Source organism: Entelurus aequoreus, linkage group LG08 (assembly GCF_033978785.1).
Source record: "Entelurus aequoreus isolate RoL-2023_Sb linkage group LG08, RoL_Eaeq_v1.1, whole genome shotgun sequence".
Classification (NCBI taxonomy): domain Eukaryota; kingdom Metazoa; phylum Chordata; class Actinopteri; order Syngnathiformes; family Syngnathidae; genus Entelurus; species Entelurus aequoreus.
In genome coordinates, this window is record NC_084738.1 from 48,169,481 (window position 1) to 48,181,774 (window position 12,294).

The following is a 12,294-nucleotide window of genomic DNA, read 5'->3' on the forward strand; positions in this document are numbered from 1 at the left end:
GCCGATGCTAGCCGCCAACCGCACGGATGATCGGGTGAAGTCCTTCGTCGCGCCGTCGATCGCTGGAACGCTGGTGAGCACGGGTGTTGATGAGCAGATGAGGGCTGGCTGGCGTAAATGGAGCGCTAATGTTTTTATCATAGCTCTGTGAGGTCCGGTTGCTAAGTTAGCTACAGCGTCGTTAGCAACAGCATTGTTAAGCTTTGCCAGGCTGAGAATTATTAACCGTGTAGTTACATGTCCATGGTTTAATAGTATTGTTGATCTTCTGTCTATCCTTCCAGTCAGGGATTTATTTATTTTGTTTCTATCTGCATTTGAGCCAGATGCTATCACGTTAGCTCAGTAGCTAAAGAGCTTCGCTGATGTATTGTCGTGGAGATAAAAGTCACTGTGAATGTCCATTTCGCGTTCTCGACTCTCATTTTCAAGAGGATATAGTATCCGAGGTGGTTTAAAATACAAATCCGTGATCCACAATAGAAAAAGGAGAGTGTGTGGAATCCAATGAGACCTTGTACCTAACTTACGGTCAGAGCGAAAAAAGATACACCCTGCACTGCCTCTCTAGTCCTTCACTCTAACGTTCCTCATCCACAAATCTTTCACCCTTGCTCAAATTAATGGGGTAATCGTCGCTTTCTCTGTCTGAATATCTCTCGCTCCATTGTAAACAACGGGGAATTGTGAGGAATCCTTCCTCCTGTGACGTCACGCTACTTCCGGTACAGGCAAGGCTTTTTTTTATCAGCGACCAAAAGTTGCGAACTTTATCGTCGTTGTTCTATACTAAATCCTTTCAGCAAAAATATGGCAATATCGCGAAATGATCAAGTATGACACATAGAATGGATCTGCTATCCCCGTTTAAATTTTAAAAATTAATTTCAGTAAGCCTTTAAAAATAATTCTAGTTACATCAAAAATAATACAAATGTACAAAACGTTCATCATACATTGAGAAATATCATATTTCCATGATGGGTATTGGTTGGGTATACAATTATGCTTGTGCAAATATATGCAGTCTATAGTATTATATACTAAGAATGTTCCGATCAGGGTTCTATGCTGCCGATTACAATACCGTTCATCCACGAGTGAGATCAGCCGATATCATCATATGTATTATTAACTGTAAATGATTCAATATATGTATGGTGAGTGCAATTGGCAGTTTAACAATATGAACACAATATTCAAAGTAGTCTCCTCGTTATTCTCTTCCTCTGTGTGCAAAACGTTCAGCCTCATCCTTCCAGTGATAATGGTACTTAAGATACAAAGAATTGCAGTTTATTCATCATGATGGAAGAGATTATTATTCATTTAGAGCACAGGGGTCGAACTCAAGCTCGCCACTTCATTTTATGTGGCCGGCCAAAGTTTGGAAATAATGTGTGTCACTAGAATACTTTCTGGCTAAACATATTTGTTCTTTTAATTTTGACAGAAACAAAATACTACATATTAGAGGTCGGAATTTTTGGGCACCTCACAATTTGATTCCGATTCTTGGGGTCTCCTCTTGGCTGCTAACATAAGACTAATATGCAAAGTGTTGGCCTAAAAAACTTATTTTTAAAAATGTATTTTTTATATTTTATTTCCAAAATGACAGGATGTTAATTAATCTTGTAAAAGAAAATAGAGCAACCCCAACTTCAACCCAATCCAAGCTTTACAATACTTAAGATATAAATTTACCAAGCAATCTAGAAGATATACACAATACTTACTAAATACAATACAAAGAAAATAAAACCAAAAATGTATAAAAGCAACATTATTAATAATAATAATATCAATGATAGGTGTTTAATACTTTTAATCTAAAAATGGGTTCTTTAAAAAAAAAAAAAGAACAACAACAAAAAATATTTGACCAAAAAAGAATTGGATGTAATTCCATTTTTTGAGGACTCCTCCTGTGTGTCTTCTAAACTTGAATAATATCTGTGTTACGTTCCTGTTCTCTACCTGCTCTCCCTTGGCCACTGTGCTCTCTTTGTGTTTTTCTCTCCCTCACTTTCATTAGTTGCCCTGGCAGCAGAGGAAGGTGGGAAGGCATGAGCACACCTGACTGCAATCACTGGTGCCTTATTTTTACTGATTACTTTGCACCTGCATGTTGCTGGACTCTGACATTATTAACCGTATCCACTCGGCATCCATTGCACCGGTCACCCAAGAGGGGGTCCCCACATCTGCGGCCCCTTCCAGGGGACCTTGTCCCCATTGGGTTGAGTTTTTTCTTGCCCTGTCGTTGTGGCTTGTGCAGCCCTTTGAGACATTTTTGATTAAGGGCTATATAAGTAAACTTCGATTGATTGATTGATTGATTGAAGACCAGGCAAACTTTCCTCCTGCTGCTTTACACGCAAGTATTGTTTTTACTTTAATTTGCAACTTAATTTTTTGTGCTCAGTCAACTCCCGCCTTCCTTTGGACACTTTGTGTTTTTGTACTTTGTTCTCTTGGTTTTTCCGTACCACCGGTTCATCCTCCAGGGCCTTTGTTTTTTGTTCTTTCCCAAACTGGTATATCAAATACTTTTGGACTGTCACAAACTTCTCCCTCTCTGTTTTATTTTTTAGGTTATCAAAAATGAATACTTAAATATCTGCTTGTCACCTTGACTTCCAATTTATCTATCAACTTGTACATAAAACATATAATAATCAAATACAATTACATATGGAAATTGTGTAACAAGGTTATTATATATTTACATTCATAAACATTTACCGTAACACGCGGCCCTCTGAGGGCACCCATAACCGCAATGTTGCCCTCACTAAACACTAGTTTGACACCCCTGGCTTAGAGGTATGACTCCACACTGTGTATGGAGACACATAGCTGCCAGTTGCTTATCAGCCTGGGGACTAAAAATAAATACAGTGTCAGCTTGAGGCGATTGTGCAATAAAATGCATTACTCAACGATAGCGATCACATACTTTTTCAGGAAAATTGGCCGATACTTATCAGTGGCCCTTCGATCGGCACATTTTTGATATGTGTGAGTGCTTCCCTTCAGGGAATTTACCATACAATGTTTTTTTTTTTTTCCAAGGGTGTCAATACTCGCATAAAAATTAGATATCATTTTGTTCTGCAGAGAATGATATCCGATAAGGTATTGCACGAGTGATGACCTCATCAAACTGCAGCGTGCTCCACAGAGAAACACGTTTGCGAGTTATAATGTCCGCAGTGTAGAAATACTTCCAAGTTTCCTCTTTGGATTGTAAATATTTCATTTGCCATTTTGTGCCCACGTCCAGTATCTTTGTTTCATATTCCTATGCTGTTTTTTTGTGCAAAGTCTTTTCTCCATTTCCTCGTCTTCTTCTCTACATCCGTAGTGCAATCAAAAAGGGTTATTTAGGAGAAAAGACACTTTAGATTGTGTACATGAGTTGTAAATACCAGATGACAGCGTACCTGCGGGGATGCCAGCAGCAGACTGAGAGTCCAGGCCACCAGCAGCATGCGTTTGTTCCTCAGCCAGCATCAAGGGAATCCAGAGGATGAAGAATGGCGCGGTATCGATCCAGGCTGACCACGACGAGTATGAACGCAGCCGAATGCATGGCGAAGAGCTTGAGGAAACACAGCAGCTTACACATGATGTTCCCGGCGTACCACTGCACCGTCATATTCCAAATGGCGTCCAGCGGCATGACCACAAATGTCATCACCAGATCCGCCGAAGCCAAGCTGCGATGAGCGGGCGCAGGTGGGCCGCCAGGCGATAGCCCCCGCCCCCAGCACACGCTGATCAGGACCGACAGGTTGCTGATGGCCGCGAAGACGAAAAGCACCAAGGTGGCCGCGACGCGGCAGCGAGGCGGCGACGGTGAAGGCGGGGGCTTCCCATGATGGCGAGGTAGGGTTGAACGCGGAGAAGATGGAAGTGTTGTGTGGATGATACCCACCGGTGGAAACCCACAACGAAAGGTTAAGAGTGGACTCTAAAAAAAATTTTAAAAAATCATTGATCACAGTCTCAAAGTCAAAGAAATACCTTCTTTATGTTTACAAGTATTACATCAAATGCGTATATAGTGAAATTGTATTGTTCTAAAAATTAGATTAATCACATATAACAACCTATAACAAACACAACCCATATTTCTCATCCTTGTTTGGACAATCCTGAATTACAACATGAATAATATACCGTATTTTTCGGACCATGATCAGCTACTTTTATCCTACGCTTTGAATCCTGCGGCTTATAAAATGGTGTGGCTAATTGATGGCATTTTCTTTGCTAGTGGCCATAATGTTTTGTATTCAACCAATAGTTTTCATATTACAGCAACAGAGAGACTGAAAAGGTGTGTTACTGTTTGTGCTATGCGCCATCTTTTGGAAAATTTTGTTCACTGCAGGTGCCGTGGTTTGAAAATGTACTTCCTGTTTCGTGCTTTGAACCGGAAGTATATCCCGTTTCTTTTACTATTCGTCTATAGCGTTTCTGCTCGAAAATATTCTTCATTCGTCACTCCAAGCAACATTTGTAAGTTTTACAATATAACTAAAACAATTCATACTTACTAAATCCTCCCATGTGAGATGTCTGTAGGAGTGTTTTCATGCATATTTGTATGTGCTATCGTAATGTAATCAAACTAGCGTTGTTAGCATTAACTAAGTTCACAAATGTCTGTGTTAGTAATAATAACTTACAGTGGCATTCTTTTTGTATTGTTTTAGTTTTACAAAATCCGCAGGAAATTTACCAAGACATCATTGTGGAGTTATTAGGTCTGTTAAGTGATTGGAGAGCTAGCTTTCGCAGCTAGTGGGTCCATGACGGTAAATTCTGTTTTGTTTGAAAGTATGTAGGTAAACATTTACAAAATATGGTCCGGTACGGCTGATATATGTACAAATATTTTTTTTTTCTCTAAAATTTGATGAGTGCGGCTTGAATATCGACACACTCTATAGCTCGAAAAGTACGGTATTTACTATTACTGTATAATATTATGGGGGGGGGGGGGTGAGAGGCAGGGGTACTTCCAGTATTAGCATCTTTATTATAAGGTAGATTTACAAGATTTGTATAGTTTACATTTATACAAGATACAAGGGTCAGTGTCAATCTAAGTTGTCTCTGAGCAGAGTTCAAACCGAGAACATCAACTGTCTCATTAAAACGTGGTTTCTAGACGAAGCAGAAACAGCAACATGCAACCGGTTCCTGTCTACAGCGCTAAGCCTTGAGGGCAATGTAGTATGTAAAGATTAAGCAACACCCTGGTGTCCTCACTTCATATTTTACATGTATTTATTTAAATATTAGTGCAATAAACAATGATTTTTTTTTGTTATTGGATTATTCACACTTTTGTATTTTGATTAATTGCAGTAAATTACTTGCGCGCATAATTTTAAATTACCTTTAAAAAAAAGAGCCTAATATTTCGACACAAATGAAATTTCATAATCAGGAGCATTTTGTTTCTTACGAGAATACTTATTCTTAGTCATTTATTTGTCCAAACTTTCTACGAGTTGTATCTTAAGTAACGTCTGGGTTTATTTTGAAGTGCCAGCGAGCAAAGCAGTCGGAGTGTCCTCACTCATCTGCACTGGAGTATGCGTTGACCTGATCACTGACCATAAAAGAACCGTTTTAGGTAACCATCAACGGTGCTTATATCATTTAAGCACATTGTTTTACTTTACTACAGTATATCTAAACACAATGTTACTGTTCAAACTACATGTAACGTTACTGTGGCCAAAAATATTAAATATACTTGTTAAATAAAACATCTTTCTTGTTTTTAATGAATACTTAGGACTACTACGCTACTGTGCTTTAATGTTGGTCATTATGGTGGTACCTGGTGAAAAGGTTGTGAGAACCAGTGCTCTAAGGTTAGACAATTAAGAACAGATTATCATTTAACCCCTTATTAACCGCTCATCGACACAAATTAACCAACAAAAATGTTGCGCCATAGATCGCTCTCAACATTTACAAATTTTCTTAACGTGAGAAGAGTCTGAACAACAGAAACGGTCTGAAAGACAAAGCAGACATCGGACTAGAAAGCAGACCTTTGCTGATGTTTCTTTCTATAATCATAATTAATTATTACTATTATTATAATTAATTCAAACAGTACAGCAATTTGACAATGAGCTCAGAGTATGTGCTTTTAGTGCCATCTAATGTCTATTTTTAAGTCTGTGTGTAGGGCTGCAACAACTAATCGATTAAAATCGATTATTAAAATAGTTGCCGATTAATTTAGTCATCGTTTTGTTGGATCTATGCTATGCGCAGAGATTTTTTATTATTATTTTTTTAATAAACCTTTATTTATTAACTGCAACATTTACAAACAGCTGAGAAACAATAATCAAAATAAGTAGGGTGCCAGTATGCTGGTTTTTTCAATAAAATACTGGATAGGATAGAAATGTAGTTTGTCTCTTTTATCGATTATTAATCGATTAATCGAAGTAATAATCGACAGATTAATCGATTATCAAATTAATCGTTAGTTGCAGCCCTATCTGTGTGGTATAAAACAAGTAAAACATCAATACAGTATTTGTTTTACAATTGTTGTTGTGCTCTTTGAGGTACGGTTACGAGGAGCACTTGCAACAAACTCACCAGTTAATTAAATATTGAATTACATAAAATATTGCCTCAAAACCTCACTGAAAAAGATTAAATTCATGCATTTTAGGCTAGGCCACAACAATCACAAAAAGCCTGTGAAGTCCTGGAGAGACAGATATCAATTAATAATTAATTAATTATATTTTTACAATATGTTTTTTTTGTCCTGTCCAGCTTCTCAGGCAAATCATATTGTTGATGTAGATGCCCATAAATTTACTTTACAAAAGAGAAGGTGTGGGATACTTCTCTTGTTGCCTTATTTGTATTTTACTTTATTAAATGTATTTATATTATAATTTGCCCCACGACCCCGAAGGGAATAAGCGGTACAAAATGGATGGATGGATATTATCATTTGGTGCAGCTGGGCCGGAGCAGGAGGGGATAGAAAGAGAAAAAAAAGGAAGACAGAGGGGAAAATTGTGGGGACAAGAAGGGGATAAGACAGAGAGACAAAAACAACAACAGCAAACACAACAAGAACAACAATAGAGCAACATCAGCAAATATGATATGTACAAATATGATGGTAAAAGTGATAGCAGAGAAGCAGTTAGTAAAATAAATAATAATACAGAAATGACAATGAGCATTATTGTCACGTGGGGGAGTCGCAGCTCGCTGCAGGGTTGTTCTTCCAATGCAAAAACGGCTCCGGACGACAGCGTGAAGGTGAGCTTGGATTTATTAAACATAAATCACTCAAACTATCACAAACGCAAACAATAAACAAAAAAGGCAAGCGTGCCTAAAACACAAAAGAAGCTGTTAGTTAGCAGAAGCTAGGACATGGACTATGAAAACTTACTTGGTCAACAAGGGACATGAACTGGTGTGACAAAGACAATGAACGCAGAACGAGTGAACAGAAAGAAAGACTTAAATAACCCAGACATGATTAACAACAGGTGCGTGACTCAAAACGTGAAACAGGTGCGTGACATGACAGGTGAAAACTAATGGGTGACCATGGAAACCAAACAAAACAAGGAAGTGCAACCAGGAACTAAAGAGAGTCCAAAAACCAAGCAAAACATGGCCAAACAAAAACATGATTAACACAGACATGACAGAACCCCCCCCCCCTTACGGACAGATCCCAGATGTCCAAAAACAAAAAACAGGATCAAGAGTCATGGGAGGGCGGGATGGGGATATGGCGGTGGGTCGCCAGGCCAAGTGGCCCCGAATCCACCGAGGCATAGTCATGTGGCGGCGGCGTTCCACTCGCCGCCGCCACATTCCAGGTGGGCGACCCGGGAAGGGCCACATGCGTGGCCAACGATCAGGTGGGCGCACTTTGCGTGGCGGACGACCAGGTAGTGGCCACAACCGTGGCAGACGAGGAGGCAGGCGCGTCGTCGTCATTGCAGGCGTGGATGACGCAGGTGCGGGTGCAGCAGATGAAGCAGGCAGCGAAGCAGGTAGCGAAGCTTGGCGTGGCGCGTCGGGCGGCGAAGCTTGGCGTGGCCATGGTTGGTCTTGGTGTTGGCATGGTTGGTCTTGGACTTGGTCTTGGTGTTGGCATGGTTGGTCTTGGACTTGGTCTTGGTCTTGGCATGGTTGGTCTTGGACTTGGTCTTGGTATGGTTGGTCTTGGACTTGGTCTTGGTCTAGGCGAGGGTCTTGGTCTTGGCGTGGAGCTGGTACCGGAGCTTGGCGTCGTGGAGCTGGTACCGGAGCTTGGCAGCGCGGAGCTGGTACCGGAGCTTTGCAGCGTGGAGCTGGTACCGGAGCTTGGCAGCGTGGTGCAGGAACCAGAGCTTAGCGTCGTGGTGCAGGAACTGGAGCTTGGCGTCGTGGTGCAGGAACCGGAGCTTGGCGTCGTGGAGCTGGTACTGGAGCTTGGCCGTGTGGTGCCGGAGCTTGGCCGCGTGGAGCTGGTACCGGAGCTTGGTCGCATGGAGCTGGTACTGGCAGCACTGGAGCTTGGCGTGGAGGAACTTGACGTGGTGCAGGTGGCCTAGCTGGGGGTTGCTGCTTGGCAGGCCGAAAGACCGGTGGTGGTGGACGGGCCGGAGGTTGCTGCCTGGCTGGGCGCAGCTGAGTCACCCCACTATTACAGCTCCTGGCCCTAGCCCCCCCCCCTCAAGGAGCGGATACCAGACGCGCTCGCCGTCTGGAACCGTTTTTTGGGGTGGGTGGAGGGAGGTCAGGAGGGGGGAAGAATCCTTCCCATTAAATTGTCCAAAATGTCTATTCACCACCCCCACTTTAGACTGGGTCTGAAAAAATCTAAATTTAGAAAAAATCTTCTCAAAAGGATTTTTCTTTGAAACAAAGTCCTTAGTGGGCGGCTGACAGAGGGCGTAAATAGAATCTAAAAAAAAGTCTTGGTCTCTGACGTCATCACCAGTGGGCGGGATGACGCCATCAGCACAGGTCTCCTGCGGCGGCGAGGAAGACTGGGCTGGTTGGGGGATCTTGTTGTCCGGAGGAGGATCCTGGGGGAACGACGCGCCATGCTGGCGAAAAGAAGCCTTTCTGGCTGGCCTCCATCTTCGCCAGCGCGTCTCCATCACATCCTCGGGGCTCGTCTGCGGAAGAACGTCTGCTGCGTTCATTCTGTCACGTGGGGGAGTCGCAGCTCGCTGCGGGTGTTGTTCTTCCAATGCAAAAACGGCTCCGGACGACAGCTTGAAGGTGAGCTTGGATTTATTAAACATAAATCACTCAAACTATCACAAACACAAACAATAAACAAAAAAGGCAAGCGTGCCTAAAACACAAAAGAAGCTGCTAGTTAGCAGAAGCTAGGACATGGACTATGAAAACTTACTTGGTCAACAAGGGACATGAACTGGTGTGACAAAGACAATGAACGCAGAACGAGTGAACAGAAAGAAAGACTTAAATAACCCAGACATAATTAACAACAAGTGCGTGACTCAAAACGTGAAACAGGTGCGTGACATGACAGGTGAAAACTAATGGGTGACCATGGAAACCAAACAAAACAAGGAAGTGCAACCAGGAACTAAAGAGAGTCCAAAAACCAAGCAAAACATGGCCAAACAAAAACATGATTAACACAGACATGACAATTATTACACTACAAATGGAGCAGTACAAATACCAATAGAAATAGCGCTATTGATAATGAATAATACAAATAATTTACCTTTATTATCAACAATACAGTTGTTCAAATGCAACAATACATATATGTAATGATAACTAGAGATACAAAAGAAAGCAGATAAATGGAGGGGAAGAAAGAGAAGCAAGCTATATTAACCTTGTAGATTGTTATAGTAACAGTAGGTTAAGCTTTGTCAGTGTGCCATGTGTTACCCAGTTTACCCTAGGGTAACAACGTTAATTTATGTTTGATGAAACGTGATTATATGTATACAACAGTGGTTCTTAACCTGGGTTCGATCGAACCCTAGGGGTTCGGTGAGTCGGGCTCAGGGGTTCGGCGGAGGTCAAGACACACCCGACTCATCGTGTAAATAAAAACTTCTCCCTATCGGCGTATTACGGATATGGCAACAGCAGAAGTCAGACTGATTTGCATGTGTTGTAATTTGTTGTGGGTTTATGCACTGTGTTGGTTTTGTTGTTTGAACAAGGTGATGTTCATGCACGGTTCATTTTGTGCACAAGTAAAAAAACATGGTAACACTTTAGTATGGGGAACATATTCACCATTAATTAGTTGCTTATTAACATGCAGATTAGTAACATATTGGCTCTTAACTAGTCAATATTAAGAACTTATTAATGCCTTATTCGGCATGGCCTTATTATAACCCTAATCATCTAACCCTGACGCTAACCCTCTAACCCTAACCCTAACCCTAACCCTAACCCTAACCAAATAACTCTAAATTAAGTCATTGTTACTTATATGTTCCCCTAGTGTCCAAATAACTCTAAATTAAGTCTTTGTTACTTAGCATATTTTCCCCCTACTAAAGTGTTACCAAAAACATATAACTTTGTCTTGAATTTGAAAAAAAAACAGCATTTTATTTTTCACTAAAGAAGGGTTCGGTGAATGCGCATATGAAACTAATGGGGTTCGGTACCTCCAACAAGGTTAAGAACCACTGGTATACAATATGTTATTTAAACAAAGGAGCCCTTGTGCCACATGTTGGACAGCACTTTATAAAATACTGGTGTGTTGCTGAAGATTTGTTAGCCTACAAGTTGAATTAAAGTGGAATTAGTAGCAAATAAATCCTTTAGCAGTGGGGGTCTAAGTCACAGACTAAAGAAAATAACAAAGCATGTCGCCTAAATTGAATTCTGTTTGACATGCAGAAACCAAAAAATACATTGTTGAGATGTTTTAGCAGCTTCAGGTTTAGACCTGAACCTTCATTGATAATCATGCAAATACATGTTTATGTTACGCGGTTGGCTTCCATGCTTATTTGAAATAAAAGGGAATACTTGCATTATTTTGTTGATATTGTTCATATTGTGCCCTGTGATGAGGTGGCGACTTGTCCAGTGTGTACCCCGCCTTCCGCCCGAGTGCAGCTGAGATAGGCTCCAGCACCCACCGCCACCCCAAAAGGGACAAGCGGTAGGAAATGGATGGATGTTCATATTGTTCATACAAATGATGAATAAAACATGTTTTGTCTGCTTTAAACCTTTTCTCTGTGTTGTAATCTGATTACATTTATGATCCACAAATGAAAAGGTAAAAATCATTGCACATGTTAGGTAAAAAAGTATTGGTATCCGCAACACAACATGTACTGAGTATGGGATGGGTACTAAAAAGTGCATATCCTGCAGTAGACGCAATAGCGCCCTCTGCTGGTGGTTGTAAGTTGGTGGTAATGCGCCAAAGAACACTAATTTATGGATGCATTAATGTAAGAACATGTATGAACATGTTCTTACAGCATAAGCATAAGTGTGCAATAAAGGAGGATATATATATGTTGTTTTTAACAGGAGACACACATTCTCCGCTTCATTACATTTCAGTTCGAGGTCGTAGAATTTTAAAAAAAGAGCATGATTTGTACATGAATACATCGCCATTAAAAAGCTTCTTTTATCTTACCTGTCGTCATCTTGGACTTGTGAGTTGGTCAAGTGGAAACCTTTAAGGCATCTGAAGCATCACTTTTGTCTTATCTTTCGGTAGTCTCGCGATAATCCTCATAAATCCTCCATCGCGACGATGAGTTGGATGTTTTTATGATTTGATGGTTTTATCCTCTCCTCCATGGTGAGCCTCGTCAGCGCGCCTGCAGGCTCGCGCGCAGTCTCCTCCTCGCTAATACGAGAAGGAGGTAACATGCTGCGCGCTGATTGGTTAATTGACTGGCTGACGTCATGGCTGCTGCAGAGGGTGACACAGAGACGTTCTGGGGAATTTCCAGGAATATTCCTGCTGACTCCGTGGTACGTCGCATCCTTTCTTTTTGTATTTATTATTTTGTGTTCGTTATTAGTATTATTTTTCATTATGATTTGTTTTAATTATGTCCTGTCCAGCCACGCAGGCAAATCATATGGTTCATATTCACTTGTTGCCTTATTTGTATTTGACTTAATTAAATTGATGCATTGAGTGTTTGGCACAGGGGGATAGAAAGAAGAGGGAAAAAAGACAAAAGGGAAATTGCGGGGACAAGAGCAGGATAAGAGAGAGAGACAACA

The 12,294-nt window shown here is 41.1% G+C and overlaps 1 protein-coding gene across 1 annotated transcript in view; it reads right to left on the reverse strand.

Moving 5' to 3' along the window:
* Positions 1–11,923, reverse strand: part of LOC133655985 (gonadotropin-releasing hormone II receptor-like) — a 59,387-nt gene extending 47,464 nt beyond the window's left edge. The window contains 6 exon segments of the mRNA XM_062056694.1: positions 3,450–3,511; positions 3,514–3,729; positions 3,732–3,765; positions 3,767–3,850; positions 3,852–3,979; positions 11,693–11,923. Of these exon segments, the coding sequence (XP_061912678.1) occupies positions 3,450–3,511; positions 3,514–3,729; positions 3,732–3,765; positions 3,767–3,850; positions 3,852–3,979; positions 11,693–11,702 (534 nt within the window). The 5' untranslated portion in view covers positions 11,703–11,923.
* Between the last annotated feature and the right edge of the window lie 371 nt (positions 11,924–12,294).